Source organism: Myotis nattereri (assembly GCF_964212035.1).
Source record: "Myotis nattereri genome assembly, chromosome: 15".
Classification (NCBI taxonomy): Eukaryota; Metazoa; Chordata; class Mammalia; order Chiroptera; family Vespertilionidae; genus Myotis; species Myotis nattereri.
The window spans coordinates 19,644,818-19,668,423 of record NC_138090.1 but is presented as its reverse complement, the minus strand read 5'-3'; the positions used below and the strand labels follow the sequence as shown (position 1 = coordinate 19,668,423).

At 37.5% G+C, this 23,606-nt stretch overlaps 1 protein-coding gene across 1 annotated transcript in view; it reads right to left on the bottom strand.

Annotated features, from left to right (window-relative positions):
- Window positions 1-23,606, bottom strand: part of CNTNAP4 (contactin associated protein family member 4) — a 242,690-nt gene that overhangs the window by 104,068 nt on the left and 115,016 nt on the right. Inside the window, exon 4 of the mRNA XM_081107966.1 lies at window positions 5,181-5,328. Coding sequence (XP_080964092.1) covers window positions 5,181-5,328 — 148 coding nt within the window. The remainder of the gene's footprint in view (window positions 1-5,180; window positions 5,329-23,606) is intronic.

Genomic DNA, 23,606 nt, shown 5'->3' with positions numbered 1-23,606 from the left:
CATGCATACACACCTACATTCTTCCACTTCTCTCTCTCTCTCTCAATATCTCTCTCTCTCAATACCTCTCTCTCTCTCTCTCTCTCTCTCTCTCTCTCTCTCTCTCTCTCTCTCTCTCTCTCCCCACCCCCTCATTGGTGAGCAAGTTGACAGCCAGCTCTGCAGGGTGACCCCGGACCCCCTGTTGTGGCTGTTATTCACAGTGGCTGTGGGGGTTATCTTAGCAACATGTACATTGCTTTCTTGGCTTTTATTGTACAGTCAGTACTATAAATTTTCCATTTGGGGTTTTGTAACTTTGTAGCAATTTAGATACTGTTGTGTTTATACTTGCTATGGAGAGTGAAAGGATTGTGTTAACTAAACCTAGCATTAGAAAGCAAAAATATTATATACAACAATGATTCATAATATATATACTATTTTAGATTTTCTCCATATACCCAATACCTGGTAGAGTTCTCTTTCAGCAAATGTCAAAAAATACTTAAAAGGAGAATGCATGCATGATTCATCTAGTCGTCAAGAGCACCGGCTTTAGAAGGCAATGGATCTGAATTTAAATCCTAGATCTAACACAGGCGGTGTAATCCTGGACAAGGTTCTGTATTTCTCTATGGTTCACGTTTCCCCGTCCCCCATGTCAGGAGACTTGAGACACACGGGCTGGTGGCTGGCATGCAACCCTCCAGGCCTTCCTCACACTCCACTTAATTGCCGGCACAGACCCGTGTCCCCTGACTGTGGCTCAGTAGAGAGACCCCACCCACCTCCCAACACTGCTTTTCTTTTTCTAGGGATTGAAGGGGCATGGCCTGGTACATCTGGAGAAAATCCGGCCTGATCCTAGGTCTGGATTACTCCAGACAAAACCTTGCAGCTGTGTTCCTGTGCGGGTAACACCTGCAGCTCTTTCTTGAGGAAAGGGGAAGCCAATGGCCCCATCTATTTCTGCACTGGGTGGCCCAGAGAAAGCCACCGGCCCCGCGCAGCCAACAATTCTGCTTATCTCCTCTTACTCCTGGATAAAATGGTAATATTCATGCTCTACTTCCCTATGCTGTTAGCAGTAAATCAGAAAATGCCTAGAAAGAATAGTATCTGACACGTATTAACTGTTGAATAAATGATGTTTATACAGTATCATGCTTTAGTAAATTAATATTCTGTAAGGCTGATGCTATGAATAAGTGTGACTATGGTGTATATGAGGAAGTGAAGTCAATTTGATCAAATAGAAGCCCATAAAGCACCCACAGCCAACCCATCTGTGGTTATTTTAGGTAACCTCTGAGAGTAGTTTTCTATTAAGTTTATTACTTCTTCTCTTTTACCCAAAATTATAAAACTGTCATTTTACATTGAATCCTATCAGATTGTTTAACCATATGTGTTTATGTTCGTGTTAAAGACACGATGGCTCCCAGTGTTGCTACTTGGACTGTGGGTCAATGAAAAAAGAAGGCTGACAAAAGATGTGGACATTGTGCTCACTCCAAGAGATGGCAAGTGAAGTCCCAGAGAAAAGAATGTCCCCAGGGTTCCAGATCAACCAGGGGGGAGGGGCAGATCTGAGTTACCATTAGGCATATGTTAGCAGCGAACTCAACGGAGCCTGTTCCGCAGCAGCTACTTCCAAACAGACCGTGTGAGTGCTGCTTCAGTTTTAGAAAAACAGCCTCAATAGTCTTGTGAAACTAATGATGAATTTACATCCTAGTTTGAATGTGTATTAAGTGTGTAACACTGAAAAAATCACTCAATATTTCTAAGCCTCCATGAAATGGGTGCTTTTTTAGGATTAAATTTGAATGTCTATAAAAACTTTATCTGACAGAGAGTAAGTACTCCACAAACTGTTAGCTATCATTACACTGTGATAAATAAATATTCTGCAAGGTGGAGACTCTGAATGTAACTATAAATCTGAAGCATTTTGAAGTTTGTTTTGTAAATTGTTCATCGTGTGACATGAGCTTTGCTAACGACTGTGATCCAAAGACAAATAAGACAGACTGGGTTCTGTGCACCAGAACCAAAATCAGGGATGGGATATTGTTTTAGGGATGGTTTTTTGAAGTGTAACAATTGTGAAGAGAGGAACTAACACATAACAGGAGCGGCCAAGCTGATTGTTGAAGCCAAGAAAACCAGCGGGAAGCTGGGCAGATGGTGAGAAGCAAGCTGCCCAGGGCTCATCACTATGATTCAGCAGCTGGAGGGAACATGAGCATTGAGTGAGCTCAGGTTCTGGACGCTGGTGGACTTGGCTGCACACCAGCTCTGTCCCTGCCTATTTGTGTAGCTTGAGCAAGTCATCCTCCCTAGGCATTCATTTTCTCATTTGCAAAGTTGGGGGACTGGAATTGTTATCTAATGATACTTATCTGGATATTTTTTTTGAATAATAAACCAACTGCTTAATATAGTGCAGATATAAGCACTCAATAAAAATTTGTTATTTTTAGAAAGATAAAAATGAATACTATTAATATTAGTACTATTGTGATTCTTATTATTACTCTTTTTTAAAATATATTTTTGTTGTTTTCAAAGAGGAAGGGAGAAGGAGAGGTAGAAACATCAGTGATGAGGGATCAGCTGCTTCCTGCACGCCCCTATGTGCCCTGACCAGGAATTGAACAGTGACCTCCTGGTTCCTAGGTCAATGCTCGACCACTGAGCATTGCTTGTTGGGCCTAATTATTACTCTTGATATCAACACTATGATTACCATCCCGTAGGCCCTGGCAGGGACAGAATGCTTGCTGGTAGAGGTGGACACCAGGAGTGTCACTGAGTAGCAAGTAGACCGACGCAATATGTACAAATGGGTTCTCCGTCTGACACAGCTGAGACAACTTCAACAAGCCGCTCGCCCTCTGTATGACATGCCTTCCTTGCACGTAAATAACGTGAGCCAGAACCCAACTTAACTTATATCCCAACATGACAACATATAGGTGAAGAAAGCTTCAGTGGCTAAAAAAATATAAAGGTTTAGTGGAGAAATGATGATGGAGTGGAACTGAACAGTCCTGGATTCTTTTCTGGTTTCTTCGTGTACTCGAGTAAGATGCTGGGCAAATTACTCAATTTCTCCAGACCTCAGGCTGCTTGTCTGATGACGGTAGATCAGGCTAATGAACTCATTGTTCTGTAATACAGGAGCATCTCACAGGATGGGGAAGCTTGAGGTGGGCTATCAATAACTCTTAGGTGCCCTCCCCACAAAAAGACATAATAAAAGTGCTTCATTAAGAGGAGACTAAGTGAAATCTGTGGTTTTTATCTTTGTTATGTGAAAGTATTTCAAACACAAATTATATTTTGGCAGAGGTCTTTACCCTTTCTATGAATTTATGCTGAGGGCGAAGCATAAGTGAGTTGCATGGTGTATTATTTTTAAGCTGGAGAAAAAAGCATTCTTTGGTCTCTTAAAGATTAAAGCTTACACTAAATAGAACACTGTCTCTTTTATGAAATTCAGGGTGCCCATATGAAACATCCAAATATGTTCCAGTGGCGGTGGGAGAGCTCTAATATCTGAAAGCTGGGATTTAGTCAATCATAGTCGATTTAGATAAATGGATTCACATATGTCTACAAACATGTATGTATACTTATCTCTATATCAATTTTCCTATCTGTAAAATGTTTCCAGTTCTTTTAAAAAAAATTTCAGTCCTCACCCAAGGATATGTTTGTTGATTTTAAAGAGATGAAGGGGGGAAAAAAGAAAGAGAAAGAGCAAGAAACATCCATCCATTGCCTCCCATACATACCCCAACCAGGGATCAAACCCTAAACCCAGGTATGGACCCTGACCAGGAATCAAACCTGCAACCTTTTGGTGTATAGGATGATGCTCCAACCAACTGAGACACCTGGCCAGGGCAAATGCTTCCATTCCTGATTTAAAATATAAAAGATGTATTGGCATGTAGGGACATACAAAAATTCCTTTTTGCAATTCTCAGATGATTAGTTACACTGAACATCTTTTCATATGTCTATGGGCCATCTGTAAGTCCTCTTTGGCAAAGTGTCTATTCAAGTCTTTGCCCATTTTTTAATTGGATTGTTTGTTTTTTTGGTGTTGAGCTTTGTAAGTGTTTTATAAACTTTGGATGTCAACTCCTTATCTGATGTGAATGTGTTCTCCTATTCAGTGGTTGTCTTTACATTTTGTTGATGATTTCCTTTGTTGTACAAAACCTTTTTAATTTGATACAGTTACACTTATTTCCCTTGCCCAGGGCAATATAGCACCTCACACCTGTCAGAATGGCTATGATCAATAAATCAACAAACAATGGAGAAAAGGGAACCCGCATGCACTGTTGGTGGAAATGCAGATTGGTGCAGCCACTGTGGAAAGCAGTGTGAAGTTACTTCAAAAATTTAAAATGGAACTGCCTTATGACCCAACAACTCAACTTCTGGGAATATATTTGAAGAAACCCAAAACATTAATTCAAAGGAATATGTGTGCCCCTAAATTCATTGCAGCATTATTTACAATAACAGGATTTGGAAGCAGCCCAAATGCCCATCAGTAGATGAGTGGATAAAAAAAATCTGTGGTACATTTACACAGTGGAATACTACTCAGCAGTAAAAATGAAGGAAATCGTACCTTTTGTGACAGCACAGATGGACCTGCAGAGTATTATGCTAAGTGAATTAAGCCAGTCAGAGAAAGACAAATACCATATGATTTCACTCATATGTGTAATCTCATGAACAAAATGAACTACCTATCAAGCAACAAAAAGACAGGCCCATAGACAGAGAGCACGCTGACAGCTGAGAGGGTGGGGGTTGGGGATGGAGAGATTGAGAAAAAAGAGAAAAAAATCATGGACATAGACAACTGTGGGGATTGCCAGGGGGAGGGGGAGGGGGGGTGGATGAAGGTAAAGGGGGATAAATGGTGATGGAAGAAGATTTGATTTGGGGTGATGCACACACAATAGTGTACAGATGATGTGTCGTGGACTTGTGCATCTGAAATCTGTATAATTGTGTTAACCAGTGTCACCTCAATAAATTCAATAAAAAGGGGAAACATCGTTCTTTTATCTCTTTACATATCTATAAAGTCAATTGCTGCATGGAACTTGGCTTTCCAAACCTCTCCTCTGATAGCTATTTTAGCGTGCTGGATGAACACTTACTGTATGCGCATCCAAACACCTCGATCCGCATTCCAATTCTGCCCTTGGGGTTCCACTCCAAAGGGAGGAAGCGCAGAAACCTGGCCTTGATCGAAGGCTGGAGTCTATAGTACACGACACTGTCTGCATTTGCATTTCCTGAAAATCCCTAGAAAAAAAAGGAAAGAAGCAAATAATTGTACCCAAAGCATATCCATCTCACCTTGTCACCTTGAATGTTGGTGAACAATGTCTAATTTGCTTGTTTACTGTAACAATGGCTAACTTCTTTAAGAATATCATATTCTCAGTTATGTCCCAATGTCTCCCCATCCACAGAAGTTACTATTGCCTAAATTTTTCTTTATATTCAGAGAGTTTAAATTCCACCATTCCCATTAAACCACCATTTAACCGTGATCACCTCGATGAGTGTCGTTTCTCTAAAGTGCACATTCAACTTAAAACATTGTAGAGAGCACAGAAAGTTAAGAAAATCTTCTATCAGAATTCAAAATCCAAGATCAGCAAAGACGTAGCTCACATCATTGATGAATGGGTAAGGTTATGCCATGTCTCTGTTGTTTCACTTTCTCATCTTACTCATTAACGTCAACAAATGTACCACCCAACATTCAAGTCAGAACTGCACTCTAATAGCGGGCTGTTAAACTTCACCACACTGCTGGATAAGCACATTAAAAATCATTAAGGGAAATTGCAAGCAATAATAATTTGGAAAGACCTGTAATTAGACTTACGGACTCTAGAATTTGAAAGCTAAAAAGACCTTGAGAATGATGCTAAGCTAGCACAGTCAAATTGTAGGTGGGGAAATTAAAGGTCAGAGATAGGGAAATAAACAAGAAACTATGATACAGCAAGATCAGGAGTGATGTTCCCCCTACAATATCACAATGCACCGGCTGGACACAGCTCACCTGTGAAACCCACACCCCACAGCCCCTAACATGTAAGCAGGTTTCAGTTTCTCCTATGTGGCGTACTGCAAGGCTCCACAGAGGAAGAAGTTAGGATGAAACAAAAGTTGTTCTAAAAAAAATTATATTTTTGATCTTCTTCCTCTTCTTCCTCCTCCTTTTATTTAACTTGTAACAATCAGCATATGTAGAAGCAAAGTAAGGGATGATGCTACCACCTTTTTCAGGCTCATGATACATCACCCTATTACCACAACGGGATCAACAAATGAGTCAACCTCATGTACATTACACAGGCAAAGGCAAATAAATGCATTAGGAATACCAGTACCCAGGGAGTTTCTTCATTTCAGAAATACCCCTTTACCAGCATCTACCAAAATATTTTCTAATAAATACAAATAACAGTCTGAGTGTTTCACAGTCAGATTAATTTGATTTGATTTGCCTTTTCAGTCAATTATCTGCCTCCTACCACCACCACCACCAATACCCCATGTGCCCAATTCCCAGGCTTACAAACAAAGTTCTGTGATGGCACCTCCACAGTGTATCAAAAATTGGGGCATCTTTCTTCATCTCATCTGTGACCAACAAAGCATCATGTCACCAGAACCACCGCAATGGCCTCTTCCTCACTTTTTTATTCTTTTGTTCCCTGACACCATATCTCCATCCCCATCCCAAATCTCTTCGCCTCCAAGCACTCAGTAATATATTTAAAGGTAAATTAAATAACATCACTCCCCCTGCCTCTGTTACCACTTAGAACAAAATCCAAACTCCATATCAAACGAACAGTGTTTGGCAACAACCTCCATTATGTGTCAGCCACGCTAGATCTCTTTGAACAAGCCAGGCTCAGGCAGGCTGTTCATTCCTCTCTGAAGGTTCTTCCCTTGAGGTCTTTGCATGACCAGCTGCTCTTGTCATTTCAGGCCTTGGTCCAAATATTACCACCTTTCCGATTCTAGCTTCTAATGTGGTGTATCTGACATCCCTGCATCTTATCTTCTTGTTTTATTTATTTTTCATATCACTCATTATTTGGGGATCTTCTTTTGTTTGTCATTTATTTATCTTATCACAGTATAAGACAAAACTCCACTAAACTGGGGACCTTTTAGGGCCTTCCATCCACAGTCCCTAGGGCATGGCTTGGCTCAAATAAAAAATATTTGTGCCCAGCTGGCATGGCTCAGTAGTTGAGCATTGACCTATTAACCAGGAGGTCATTGTTCAGTTCCTAGTCAAGGCACATGCTCGATCCCCAGTAGGAGGTGTTCAAGAGGCAGCCAATCAATGACTCTCATCACTGATGTTTCTATCTCTCGCTCCCTCTCCTTTCCTCTCTGAAATCAATTAAAAATATTTTTTAAAAAATAAAAATATACTTGTTGTATGTGTATGTTTCAGAAAGGCTGGGCTTGAAAACAGAACAAAGTTCAACAGGATTCTCAATTACAGGATCTCTCAGGGCATGTCAAAGGCGAATGTGCAAATGTGCACTGTATCTCCCATAACAAGGATAGTTATCCAAGGTGTTTCAAACGTATTAGGTCCACATTTCTAGTTACTCTTTCCCAGAATATAAACAGAAGAACATTGTTTAATTCCACAGGCATTTGGACTCTGATATCCAGAACCTTGTAGAATGCTCCATTCTATTCCACTGGTCAAAATTTCATGCTCTGGGCATTGGTGTGTGTGTGTGTATGTGTGTGTGTGCATGCACTCATGTGTGTGTGTGTGTGTGTGTGTGTGTGTGTGTGTGTGTGTGTTGCAGGCTCTCCAAATCAGGATAATGTGCATCCAGGATTGAAAGCCTGGTCCAAATATTACCACCTTTCTGATCCCCGCTTCTAAAGTAGTGTATCTGACACCCCTGCATCTATAGACATTCAATCCTAATCAGACCCTCTTATCCTCTGAATCCATTTTCCTGGGTGCCACTCACAGGCTAATACAATACCTAATTATGATTTCTTTCAGTGAACAGCTGGATGATGAATTGGCTCCATAAGAGCTCACATTTTTTTCAAAATTAATGTAACTTCATAGATTTAGATAGATGTCGCTACGATGATCACAGCGTCTTACGGGGTTAGGAGAAAAGATGCATAGTGACAGTGGCAATAGGCAAGCAGAGCAGGCAGGGCTTTCACATTTCCCTGATTGCTTTTGACTTATTGAATTTTGAGAACATAAGGAAGAAATATAAGATGCTTAGTTTGTATATGTAATATAAATATCTTGCCCCATTCAAAATTGTAAGCAGTTTTTCATACAAAGATTGAGGAAAATTATGAGGTGGGATATATGTGTTTTTATTTAAAATTAAATCTTTATTGTTTAGATTATTACAGTTGTTCCTCTTTTTTCCCCCCCATAGCTCCCCTCCACCCGGTTCCCACCCCACCCTCAGCCCTTACCCCTCCCCATTGTCCTCATCCATAGGTGTACGATTTTTGTCCAGTCTCTTCCCGCACCCCCCACACCCCCTTCCCCCCGAGATTAGTCAGTCCACTCCATTTCTATGCCCCTGATTCTATTATATTCATCAGTTTATTCTGTTCATCAGATTATTTATTCACTTGATTTTTAGATTCACTTGTTGATATATGTGTATTTGTTGTTCATAATTTGTATCTTTAACTTTTTCTTCTTCCTCTTCTTAAAGGATACCTTTCAGCATTTCACATAATACTGGTTTGGTGGTGATGAACTCCTTTAGCTTTTCCTTATCTGTGAAGCTCTTTATCTGACCTTCAATTCTAAATGATAGCTTTGCTGTGTAAAGTAATCTTGGTTGTAGGTTCTTGGTATTCATCACTTTGAATATTTCTTGCCACTCCCTTCTGGCCTGCATAGTTTCGGTTGAGAAATCAACTGATGGTCGTATGGGTACTCCCTTGTAGGTAATTGACTGTTTTTCTCTTGCTACTTTTAAGATCCTCTTTTTGTCTTTTGCTCTTGGCATTTTAATTATGATGTGTCTTGGTGTGGTCCTCTTTGGATTCCTTTTGTTTGGGGTTCTCTGAGCTTCCTGAACTTGTAAGTCTATTTCTTTCACCAGGTAGGGGAAATTTTCTGTCATTATTTCTTCTAATAAGTTTTCAATATCTTGCTCTCTCTCTTCTTCTGGCACCCCCATTATTCATATGTTGGTGCACTTAAAGTTGTCCCAGAGGCTCCTGACACTATCTTCATATTTTTGGATTCTTTTTTCTTTTTGTTTTTCTAGTTTTCTTGTTTTTTGCTTCTTCGTATTTCAAATTTTTGACTTGATTCTTACAATCCTCTAGTCTGCTGTTGGAACTCTGTATAATACTCTTTATTTCAGTCAGTGTATGCTTAATTTCTAGTTGGTCTTTTTTCATAACCTCGAGGGTCTCACTAGATTTCTTGAGGGTCTCACTAAATTTATCGGCAGTTTCCAGAAAATTTTTGAAAAACCTTTTAAGTGTGGTTTTGAACTCTATATCCAGTAGTTTGCTTTCCTCCATTTCTGTCATTTGTGACCTGTTTCTTTGTCTCTGCATTTTTTATGCTCCCCTGTGTTGATAGAGTGGATTTCTGTGCTAGGTGTCCTAGAGGGCCCAGTGGATCAGCCTCCCCAATTACCTGAGGTGGACACTCTTGGTGCACCCCTTTGTGGCCTTTGTGCACAGTTTTGTTGTAGTTAAGCCTTGCTTGTTGTAGGTATCACAGGGAGGAATTGACCTCCAGGTCAATTGGATGAGAATCGGCTGTGTCTGCAGTGGGAGAACTTCTGTGCTGGAGACACCCTTCTGGGGCAAGACTTGTTTCAGTGGGGCTTTGGTGCTCACTGAGTCTGCCCCCTGAGTGTGTCGCTTATGGTTCTGAGGAGTTGTAATCTGGATGGTCCCACTCTGACCACTGGGTACACTGGCTCTTGGATCTCTAAGGAGGTGCTAATTTAGCCTCTGCCTGAGGCTACCCAGCAGGAGCTATGGAGAGATCTGCAGATTCCTCTTCTTTGTTTGGGGTTTGGAGGTGCCCAGATGAGGCACAGCTGTGAAGCAATGCAAGCTGCTGTGGGGCCTTGGGCCTTCTTTTGGAAGTTCTGGGTCTCTCTGACATAGCTGCAGTTTGTTAGGTAATTTTCAGATTGCAAAGGGCCAGGCCTTTCATGTGCAAAAGCCTTTGCACACAGCTTGGGTGGGGCCAGGTCTCAGTGGATCAACAGGGTGGAGCAAGCAGCTATGGCTGCTCGTCAGTCCTACCCTAAGAGGCCCCATGTCTCAATGTCCCGGTAATCACCGCAAGCACCTCTGAGAGAAAGCTGCCCTTGAGTTCCGACCAATGCCAGACAGTCCAGTTTCTCCCCGTATGAGTCTGGGTCCCCAGAGACTCGCCCGGAACTGGAGTTCAGAGCAGTCTGGAGCTTGAGACTCCCTCCCGATTGAAAAAGACAACCATGTCTTCAGTTGCCAGCCCTTTCCACGTGCGCCTCCGTACCTCTGCACTTTACTTCCACACCTCCTCTGAGTCTCAGTGTGCTTTTCTCTTTCCTTCTAGTTGTAGAATTTCCACTCAGCCAGCCTTCCTGTGGTTCTGGATGATGTCCGTTTTGTCTTTTAGTTGTATTTTTGAAGTTGTTGTGGGAGGCAGAAATTTCCAGGGTTTACCTATGTCACCATCTTGGTTTCTCCCAATATGGTTTTTACTTAGCATGTTTCAGTCATATCTAAATTTTAATGAGCATTTTACAATAATTGGTAAAATAAAGTAAGATATAGACATAGAAAGCGTGTACAGTGACAGAATAGATAGAAGCATCATTTAGCTGTGCTCTGGGTACCTTAAATAAGCTTTCTAAGATCAATGCCATTGGGAACATAAGCACCGGAAATATTAATTAAATGCAGGGGTAGGCAAAAGTAGGTTTTCAGTTGCAATACAAATAAATAATACAATAATTAATAAATAATGCAAGAATAAACTCTTTTTCACATACAACTCAACCTAATTTTGCCCACTCTGCTATGTTTAACTGACCAATAATATTTGTATTGCTTTGCTCCATGTATTGAAGTTTTTCCAGTACACAAGACAAAGATTCTGCTATGGAACTCAATATTTAATGGTATTTTTTCAGCATGGGATTGACGATCCATTGCCTTACAAATGAAAATCCTATGCACACTATCACGTTTCACAGATACGTCCTTTGCCTAGGAGACATTCTACAATTTGCTATGAAGATTTTTCATGCTGTCACAATTCATAAAGGAAATCGTGGGTTTAACTCTCTCTCAAAAATTGTATTACATGTTCGTGTCTTCCCTTGTATGTCAGAATTAGTTGAGGTGCTGTCTAGAAATGCAGACTTCTAATAGCTAGTGAAGTTGAACAACTTTTCAGATCTGATGGCTCTGTGTATGTCTTCTTGAGAGAGGCTCTCTCCATTTTTTAATTGGATTGTTTCATTGTTTGGTGTTGAGTTGTATGAATTGTTTATATATTTTGGATATTAAGCCCTCCCCTGAGCTGTTGTGTGCAAATAACATCTCCCATTTGGTTGGTTGCCTTTTGTTTTGTTGTCAGTTTCTTTTGCTGTGCAGAAGCTTTTTAGTTTGATATAGTCCTTTCATTTATGTTTGCCTTTGTTTCCCTTGCCTTTGGGGTCAAAGTCATATAAAATGTTCTTTACAAACAAGGTCCATAAGTTTAGTACCAATGTTTTCTTCTATGTACTTTATTGTTTCAGATCTTATATTTAGGTCTTTGATCCCTTTTGAATGAATTGTTTTACAATGGGACAATCTGTAATCTAATTTCATTCTTTTGAATGTGGCTTTCCAATTCTCCCAGCACCATGTATTGAAGATTCTTTTTTCCAATGTGTGTTTTTGGTTCCTTTGTCAGAAATTATTTGCCCATTCACCTATGGTTTATCAAAACTACTCAGATACCACCTCACACCTGTTAGAGTGAATACTATGAACAAGATAGGTGATACGTATTAAAAAGTTGTGGAGAAAAAGGAATATTCATTCACTGATGGTGGGAATGTAAACTGGTACAACCATTGTGGAAAACAGTATGCCGTTTCCTCAAAAAATTAAGAATAGAGTTACCATATGACCCAGCCATCCCTCTTTTGAGAATCTACCCAAAAAACTCAAAAACATTTACTTGAAAAGATATATGAACCCTTATGTTCATTGCAGCATCATTCACGGTAGAATGGAAACAACCAAAGTGTCCTTCGATAGAAAACTGGATAATGATGATGTGGTATATATATAATATGGAATACTACACAGCCATAAGAAAAGATTAAATACTGCCATCTGTGACAACATGGATGGTCCTTGAGAATATTATGCTATATGAAATAAGGCAGTCAGATAAAGCTAAGAACCATATGATTTCACTCAGAGGTGGGATATAAAACTGAAACTCACAGACACAGACAGCAGTATGGTGGTTACCAGAGGGAAAGGTACAGGGGGCCAAATATATGGAAGATGATTTGACTTTAGGTGATGGGCACACAATGCAATATATAGATCATGTATCATAGTAATGTTCACTTGAAACATATATGACCCTATTAACCAATGTCACCCCAATACATTTAATAAAAATAAATAAATAACTAAAAATAAATTTTAAAGTTTGTTACTTAAAAAAAGAAAGAAATGCAGTTTTCTAGATCCTGTACCTTTTGCACTAAACCTGTGGGTGGGCTGGGCTTTGCATTTCTAAACCATGCCAAGCTAATTTGTACTTTTGAAAATTCTGACTTTTGGATAAACTGTGCTCTTTTTCCTCCCCATATTATCGTAAAACTTGTCAGAGAGGAAAAAGATTTTAGAAGGCAAGTTCAATAGGGCTAACTTGCAAAGAGAGAAATAGGCAGCAACTGTTCTGTGTCATCGATCTGAATATCTTCAAAGTTAAGTTTGTGTCTCAGCATCAGCCATCGCAGAAATATATTATGTAGCTTTAATATTTGCCTGAGCCCTGTGAAGTAGTAATTTTCTACCCACTTTAAAACTGAGAGTAATGAAAATTATAGAGGTTACGTGCCTAAAGCCACATAGCTAGAACATGGCAGAGTAAGTAATTCCAGGGTTTTTTTTTCTTTTTTTAACTCCAAAGCCCATAATTTAGCTAAGCCATCAAAAGGCCTCATTCTAACAGAATATGAAAGCAAGAACTCACCCTAGAGGAAATGTGATATTTTATTTGAGGCTTTTTTAGTTTTTCTCATAATTTATATTTAAAGTCTTTGACACATTTGACAGTAATGCAACTTAAATTATTGCTGAACTGGGACACAGCTCTACTAGTTGACTTTTATAGACAAAAGGGTTGTTCTATTAAATTTTACATTTTTCTCAAAACTATTGGAGTAGAATGAAAATAAAAGGCAAATGTCTAATAATCAATAGGACTCTTGCATATAAATAAAAACCTCATACAAGATACAGAATGTAAAGGAATATGTCATTACATCATCAACTATATGAAATATCTACAAGTAAAATTAAGGTAATATGTCTTATTTGATAAAAATAAAAAAAGCCTTAATTACATTTTTCTTTTCTTTGAGACTTGATGATTTTCAAACTCAATGAGGTGTTCAGAGATTTTTTTGAAAATGTATTCTTACCAAGATAATTTATGGGATTAACGAATTGAAGTTTCACGCAGGATATTAAATATTTCCATAATGATTCTAAAGTTTATGAAGAGGTGTAATAGCATTAATTTCTTTTTCAAATATTAACTGAGCAACTCATCTAAGAAAGCCAAGATGCGTAGAGAAATGCCATATGGCAGTTCATGAGGGGATCTAAAATACTTCTGTAATAAATCAGAAACATGAGACCAGTTACATGTGGTTATACAGCAGACTCTATAATTACATAAAAATATGTCCAGCTCCCACCGAAATAAACAGCAACACTAGTAGAAATTCTACACAACAAATGGGCAAACATGAAAATTCCCTGACCTCTCTTATAAGAATGACTTACATATCTGATTTACATATGACCTACTTCCAAGTACAGCTCATTCTGACACTGTCAGCTGACATCTAGACACTAAATATATCATAACAACATGCTGTCTAAAGGAAATCAGCTCTTTGTGATGTTGGTTATAAATATTTACAAAGTATGCTTCCCAAGAAATTGTCAGGTCTAAAAAAATGCAAAAGAAAAGCAAATAATAGTGGGGAATTTGCTAATATGAACCCAGATAAGAATACTTTTAAACATATATTGAACACGACAGCGTAACTATATCTTCAAAAGTTGATTCTATTTTGTGAGTGTGAATGTAATTCATTTACTGTAACAGAGAAACAGCACAGTATAGAAATCAAATTAGAGAAAGTTGTTTTGTTGTATGTATAATAAATCTCAATTTTCAAAATGAGTATAGAATTTTATTAATATAAAATAAGTTTCTACCATCCCTCAGAAAGTCTTCAATATCTTTAAAATATTTATTTGAAGGATACCAAATCATTAACAATATTTTGGTGAGGTCCCATGTCCTAGCATTTATATTATAATCTGTAGAGACACAAAGTTGTAAAACATACTGTTTAGGCCCAATTACCATAGAACAGTATTATTTCTCAGGTCAGAAAGATCAAATAGCAGGAGAGAGAAAGGACATGTAAGATACAACCTTCACTGTAGTCCACAACTATTGTTCAGACACAACAATAAATTGTTATGTGAAAGATACATGGACAGGTTATTAAGCTTAAATTTATAAGACAATAATATTTGTATAATTTTGTGGAAGATTAAAATTTTATTGAGATAGAAAATAACTTTTAACTAACAAAGCACCATGTTATGGTAGTGACAGATTACTAAATACTGAACAATCCTCCTGCTAGAAAAGCTGTAAAAATGAAAAATGGGGAGTGAAGCACTAAAAGACAATAAACTATTAAATGTCCAAGATCTGGGAGACAAAACCCAGAAACCCAGAGGTAAACCTACCTGTGAAGCCCTTTCCTTTTTTTTACCTTTCCTCTTTATAGGTGACTAAAGGAATCCTGATAAGGAAAGGCTGAGATGCTGAGAATCTGAGCAGATCTTCTGACAACTCCAGAGTTAGGGACAAAATTTTAGTTCTAGATCCTTTAAGGGTGGGATACCCTGGAAGCTTCCACAGGGTTCATGTCAAAACTTTGAGGGTCTACAACTTAGAATAAACAATAATCAGAAAGAGACAACTCCTCACAGAGATTAAAACTCAGCTTCTGATCTTCTCAATCCATTATATTAAGATAGTGATGTCTAGTGCTCCCTGCTGCCTGCAGAAGCAAATATAATTACACTCTTAAAAAGAAAACTGTCGAGACCCCAAATTATCTGTATAATTTTTCATATATAATGTCCTATACCCAACGTAAAATAATAAAATAGCAGCAACTGCTCTTAAAGTGAACTTTAGAGTTGTGAATATACACACATACAGTAGTAAATAGGAAAGGCATCAGCTCTATATTAAAAGACCTTGGAAATCATCACTCTACTGTATATAGTAAAAAAAAAACTGGACAAACTGAAAATCAATGACTTTTCTCAGACCCGCCAGAAAACTGAGGTTACATGGTGCTATGGACTGAATTGTGTGCCTCCAAAATTCACATCTTGAAGCCTTAATCACCAATGTGATGTATCTGGAGATGGAACTTTTGAAAGGTGATTAGGTTTAGATGAAGTCATGAGGGTGGGGCTCTCATAATGAGTTTAGTGTCCTTATAAGAGGAGAAAGAAACCAGAGCTCTCTCTCACTTGCCAGCTGAGAACACAGCAAGCCTAGAAAAGGGTTTTCACCCGGAACCAAATTAGCCAGCAGCTTGATCTTGGACTTCTCAACCTCGAGAACTATGAGAAATAAATGCCTATTGTTTAAGCCACCCAGCCAATGGTATCTATACTAATAAAAGCCTATGTGGTCATCACGCTTTCAGGCCATGATGCCCTCATGCCCTCACACCATAACAATCCATCACCAGGAGGCTGCATGTGCAGTGGGTACACACGGGTGTGTCGGGATTTGACGCTGTGTGCACAGCGTGGGGAAGCTGGGGGGTCCCAGCAGCTCTGCACAGCGATGCCGGGGACAGGACCCCCGGCTCCGGCCTACCTCTTTGGGGCAATCCATCGAGGAGCCCCGGATGGGTTTGCAGGGCCTACCTCTTTGGGGAGATCAATAATGGGGCTTCTACACTGTGAGAGGGCACAGGCCAGGCTGGGAAAACTCCCCCCCACTCCCCTCTGAGTGCACAAATTTTGTGCACCAGGCCTCTAGTTTTTTTTATAACAGCCTGAGCTTACTAATGTACATGACAAACCACCAACAACCCTGAAATGTGGAAAGATAAGTCTACCCAGAGAATCAGAGCAGAGATATGTCCACCTATAGCAAAGCCACTGGTGTCCACAAACTGATAGGAATGCTTATATGATCATTTTGATGAGTTGATGGAGGCCGAGTGTGAATTAGCATGACTGTAAGAAACTCCTGAAGACCACAGTACCCCCAGGAACCCTTCCATGTTCTCTATGAAGATCAGGAAAAATTCCCCCCTGGCTCTGGCAGGGAGGGGGAAGGTAAACATTGTGAAATATGCCCAAAGTGCTCTCCATAACAAAGGCCTGCTGTCCAAGGAAAAAGACTTTTCTAGAGCCTTATCCCAATTAGCAAAGGGCACTCCTCCCACTTGTTTCCCTAGTCTTCCTGTCACACATAAGGGGAAAAGTGTATCAGCAGGAGTCAGGTCTTCAAGGATATAAACTAGAAACTCAGTAGCCAGAAAAAATAAGGAGCCAGGGTGAGGGGGAGCTAACCACCAAAGAAATATTAGTGAAGGTCACAGTTCCGAGCAAAACCTCACTGAAGACATTGACATTTGTTTGAAATATAATAGAATGCTCTCATTCCTTCACATCATACCACCACACCAAGACTCCTATATAACAACTGAAATAATTGCAGAACCCAGACAATGAAGAGGAGAGGCTAAAACAAGGTTATTATGTGACTTCTGAAGTCTGTGGCACCTACGGCACCCACAGGAAACAATAAAGAAAGCCCAATTCCTAACCATATCAATGTAAATCCTCAAATGAAAGTCATATTTACCTCACTTTCCATTACTGATACAACATGTCCAGATTTCAACAAAAGAATTGTAAGGTATGCCAAAAGGCAAGAAAAAATACAGTCTGCAGAGACAAAACAATCGCTAGAACCAGACTCCCATATGTCACAGATGTTAGAATGATCAGAGTTTGAATTTAAAACTACTGTGATTAATATGCTAAGGGCTCTAAAGGGAAAAGTGGACAACATGCAAGAACAGATGGGTAATATAAACAGAGAGATGAAAAATCTAAGAAAGAACCACGGGGAAATACTAGAAATCAAAAAACACTGTGACAGAAGTACAGAATGTCTTTGATGGGCACATCAATAGGTTTGACACAGCAAGGAAAGAATCAGTGAGGTTGAAAATAAGAAAAAACAAACTTCCTAAATTAAAATGCAAAAAGAAAGAAAGCAGAAATGAATACCCAGGAAATATGAGATATTGGCAAAAATTATAGTATGTGCTTAAGTAGAATACTAGAGGGTAAACAAAGAGAAACTGGGAAAAAAGAAATATTTAAAGTAATTATAGCCAATTACTTCCCAAAATTAATGATAGACACCAAACTAGATACAAGAATTTCAAAGAATAACAAGCAGGCAAGAAATCAAAATAAAAGCTATACTGAGTTATAACATATTCAAACTTTAGAAAACCAAAGATAAAGAGAATATTTTGATAGAAGCCAGAGAAAAATAAATAACTAATATAGAGAGAAATAAGGATAAGAATTACATTGGACTTCTCAATAGAAAACATGTAAGTAAGGAGAGAGTGGGGTGAGATATTTAAAGTGTTAAAAAACACACAAAACAAAACACTGAAATTCTATAGCCAGAGAAATTATCCTTAAAAAGTGAAGGAGAAATAAAAATTCCTAAGACAAAAACTGACAGAATATGTTGCTAAAAAAAATGTTCTGCAAGAAATATTTAAAAGGAAAATGATATAGGTCAGAGACTTGGTTCTACATAAAGAAAAGAAGAATGCTTGAGAAAAAAATAAAAGAAGGTTAAGATGAAATAATTTATTTTTCTTATTCTAAGTTACAAGGTAACTGTTTAAAGAAATAATGGTAAAAATGTATTGGGTGATTAAGAATATTAATAAATTAAATGAATGATAGCAATGTCAGGAAGGATGAAAGGGAGAAATTGGGAATACTCTGTTATAAGGTACCTACACTACTTATTAAGTAGTATAATGTTATTCGAAGATGGACTTTGATTAGGTGAGGGAAGTCACTAATATTTTTTAAAAGTATACCTGAATTATACAAAATACTCAAACCTAGATAAGGCATCAAAACAGAGGAACAAGAGACAAATGCAACAAATAGAACAGTTACAAACATGGCAGATATTTATCAAATATATCAATAATCATTTTAAAAGCGAATAATCTAAAAAAAAGTGAATGATCTAAATACACTATTTAAAAGACAAAGATCATCAGAGTACAAAAAAATGACCAGACCCAACTACATGTTATCTATAAGAAATCCACTTTGCCTGGCTAGTGTAGCTCACTGGTTGAGTGTCAACCTATGAACCAGGGGGTCACAGTTCAATTCCCGTTCAGGGAACATGCCCAGGTTGTGGGCTCAAGCCCCAGTAGGGGGCGTGCAGGAGGCAGTTGATCAATGGTTCTCTCTCATCACTGATGTTTCTATCGCTCTCTCCCTCTCCCTTCCTCTCTGAAATCAATAAAAATTACATATTTTTTAAAAAGAAAGAAATCCACTTTAAATATAAAGACTAAGAAAGATGAAAAGTATAGTGACAGAGAAAGATATACCATGCTAATGTGAAAAATCCAGAAATAGTAAAATTAAAACCACCAGATCAATAAAATAGTAATTCATAAGAGTTTGTTTAGTGGATATAAAAACAGTTCAAGAACTGAGAGGTTTCAAATCAAAACTGATATAAAACTCAAAGGCCTGAGGTTAGAGGGTGGCTTATAAAGTGAAAATGAGGAAGTTGCAATGACTGGTTATTACAATGGGGGTTTTTCAGTCAGCAAGGGATTGCTTCAAACTGCTCATCTTATACCATTTTTAGGAAGATGTCTTACATTTCTTTCATGATTATCAGAGGTATTTATAAAATACCAAGTTTCACTTATGTTCATAAAATAAGCTAGACTGAGTTTTGCTTACATGGCTTAAATGGTTTTGTCTGCTCAAGGAATTTTCAAGTTTGGTTTTCATTCTGTATTTTACTTTAACACTAACACTAATCTAAAGAAAGCTGGAGTAACTATATTAATCTCAGACAAAGCAGACTGCTGAACAAGGACTATCAGTCGAGATAAATAGGCAACACTGCATGATGACAAGCAATCCATTTTCCGAGATGGTATAAGAATCCTCAACATGTATGTATCTAATAGCAGAGAGTCAAAATACATGAGCAAACACTAATTGAACTGCAAGGAGAAACAGACAAATCCATTATTATAGTTGGAGTAACTGATATATCAAGGAGACATAAAATAGTAAGAATATAGAAGAGCTGTATAGATATATTAATCAACTGGGTCTAATTGACATTTTAGAATATTCCATCTAAGAACAGCTCCATCTAAGCTCATCTGAAACATTGACCAAGATAAACTGTACTATGGGCTCTAAAATGCACCCTAACAAATTTAAAAGAATATAAATCATACAAAGTATGCTCTTAAATCAAAATTAAATTAAACTAGAAACCAGTAACAGAAAGATAGCTAGAAAGTCCCAAAATATTTGGAAATAATCCAAGAGTTAAAGCAGAAGTCTCAAGAGAACTTTTTAAAAGTTGATCTAAATAAAAATGAAACTACAATTTATCAAAATTTGTAGAATATATAAGCATTTATAGCATTAAATGCATTAGAAAAAAATTAAATCTAAATAAATAATATATTTCCATGTTAAATAAAAGAATGGAGAGTGATTCTAAAATAAGCAGAATGAAAAGAGATAATGTTAGAGCACAAATTAGTAAATAGACAAATTCAGTAAAACCAAAAGCTAGTTCTTTGAAAAGTCTGCTAAAATTGATAATTTCTAGTCATGGTATCCAAGGGGGGAAAAAGAGAGAGAAGAAGACTCAGATTATCAATATCACAAGTGGAAGAGAAGTCTGCTACTGAGCACAGGGACATCAAAAGAAGAAAGGCAAATTAATGAGCTAAGGATGGATGATAAGATATTAGGGTTTTGAAAAAGTACAGTAAATTAAAACCAGGAATGAAACAGAAAGTAAATAATAAAAATAAGGCTTTGAGGGGACATTAAAATTAATGATACCCAAGCTGAACTTGTCAAAGAAAAGTAAAAAGAAGAAACATTAATAACTGCTATCAGACATGCAAAAAAAAATCATCTTACTATAATACTACACACATTAGAATGATGATAAATATTGAAAATTAAGTAGGTAAATTCCAAACGGTAGCTTATCAAAACAGATGAGAAATTGGAAAATCTAAGTTGCCTACATCAATTGGTAAAATTAAATCCATAATTGAAAAAATCATTTCCATGCAGCCCTGGCTAAGTGGCTCAGCTGGATAGAGCATCATCCCATACACCAAAACTTGCAGGTTCAACCCCATGTTGGGGCACATACAGGAGGCAACTAATCAATGTTTCTCTCTCACATCAATGTGTATTTTCCTCTCTCTCCCCCTTCCTTTCTCTCTACAAAAAACATCCATATGCAGAAAATTCCAGGCCTTCGTGTCTTCCCTACTAAATTATTCTAAACATTTAATGGCAAAACACCTTATATAAGCACCTTCAAAAAACAGAAAAACAGAATGCTTCCCAACTTGTCTTTTTGAGGCCAGTAAACTTTGAAATCAAAGTCTGACTAAAAATTTACAACAAGGAAAATAAACGCCAATTTTATTTGTAAACACAGTTCCAACATTGCTTTAAAAAGCTGCAAAATTATTCTAGAATACAGAAATATAGAAGAGTATAATCAATCATAGCTCGATCAAGTTTATAAAAATTGCTTAATATTAAAAACCATTTAATATAATTAAACTGAAAAAAATACGTTTTTCTAAACAGATGTAGAAAGAGCATTTGATTTAATTCAGCATCTAAACATAATTAAAACTTTTAGCCTAGAAGGGAATTTCTAAATCTGTAAAGAATATCTACAAAAATCTTACAATAAGCATCACTGGTAAGAGGAAATGCTGAGAGTTGCTTTGAGTTTGGGAACCAAAGTATGTTCTCTATAGACCCCTTTATTCAACATATAATGAGTAGTCTAATTAGTGTAGTGCTAAGTTAAGAATATATTTAACAGCCCAGCTGGCGGCTCAGTGGTTGAGTGTCAACCTATGAACCAGAGGGTCACGGTTTGGTTCCTGGTCAGCGCACACGCCCAGGTTGTGGGCTCCATCACCAGTGTGGGGTGTGAAGGAGGCAGCTGATCAATGATTCTCTCTCAGCATAGGAGTTTCTATCTCTCTGTTCCTCTCCCTTCCTCTCTGAAATCAATAAAAATATGTTTTTTAAATATATATATATATACTTAACAGTAATAAAGGTAATAAAGATTGGAAAGGAAGAAATAAAATTGCTATTATTCATAGGTTGCATAATTCTGCATATAGAATTTTTTTTTTACTTTATACAGCGAGTTTAGCAAATTTGCTAGATATAAGTTTATATATGAGTAGTTGAACTTACACAACTATTGGAAGAGCCAAAGTCCTGAACATGAACAACACTAAATACTGATGAGGATGTAGAGCAACAAGAACTCCCATACATCATTAGTAGAAATATAAAGGGACAGGAATCACCAAGATGCTCTTGAAGAGAAACAAAGTTGGAGGATTTTGTTTGCTGGATATCAAGTCTCATGACATTATTTAAAAAAAAAAATGGAAAGAAACAAAACGTCCTATTGGCAGATGGTTACTCAAAAAAACAGTAGAGCATAATAGAGAATCCAGGAACAGACTCAACATGTAGAGAGAGTAGATTTTTTACAATCTTCACAATGAAGAGCCGTAAAAATAAATAAATAAATAAACCACTTTAAATGCATGGTGCTAAGTGAATTAAATTATCCACACTGGAAAAAAAAAGGGGGGGGGATAAAATATAAGGTTGATCACTACTTAAATCACACGCAGAAACAAACTCCAGTAAGATTGTACACTTGAACGTGAAAAGCAAAACAAGAAAGTTTCTAGAAGAGAGCCTAGCTCAATATCTTCACAACTTTGAGGAGTACAAAGATTTCTTAAATATGACACAAAAGGCACTGCCATAAGAGGGAAGATTGATAAATCAGAATATAATATGTATTAAGAACTTCTGTTCGTTTATTTTTTAAAAATATATTTTATTGATTTTTTTACAGAGAGGAAGGGAGAAGGATAGTTAGAAACATCAATAAAAGAGAAACATAGATCAGCTGCCTCCTGCACACTCCCTACTGGGGATGTGCTCGCAACCAAGGTACATGCCCTTGACCAGAATCGAACCTGGGACCTTTCAGTCCGCAGGCCCACGCTCTATCCACTGAGCCAAACCGGTTAGGGCAAGAACTTCTGTTCATTTAAAGATATTGTTAAAATAATTAAAAAGAAGCCACTAAATGGGAGAATCTATTTTCCAGGATATTATTATACAGAATGTATAGAGAACTACAAAGCAATATGAAAAAGAGGGACAAAAGAAATATTAAATGACTAACAAATCTAGGAAATGGTGTCCAATTTCATGAGTCGTGGGAGCTGCAAATTAAAACCACAAAGGGCGAGTTCTGCACACTAAAATTGAGGGAAATAATAAAAAGCTAAAAATAAAACAAAACTGACAATACCAAGTGTTGCCAAGACTATGGAGTAAATAGAATTTTCATACACTGCTGTTGAGAGCGTAAATTAGTACACTCTCCATAAAAAGTCTTTCACATATTCTACTAAGTTAAACATATATTTATCTTATGGGCCAGTAATTCCACGCTAAGAATGTTCCCAACAAAAAAGCTGGCACACTGTGTATCAAAGACATACACATGCATCTTCTTGAAGTATTATTTAAAATAGTCCCAAAATACAACTCATATGTCCATTTGTAAAATGGATAAACAAATTCAGATATATTCATATGATGAACTGTTATAAAGCAATGAAAATAAATCAATTTGTGCCTATACACAATGATATTAATGTGTTTAATGAGCATAATGTTAACCAAAGAAGCCAGGTGTAAAAAGTATATATTTCATTGATTTATTTCTCTTTTTTTAATCAAAGGTAATTTTTATTTTTTAATTAATGTTTTATTAATCTTTATGGTTGAAAGTATTACATATGTCC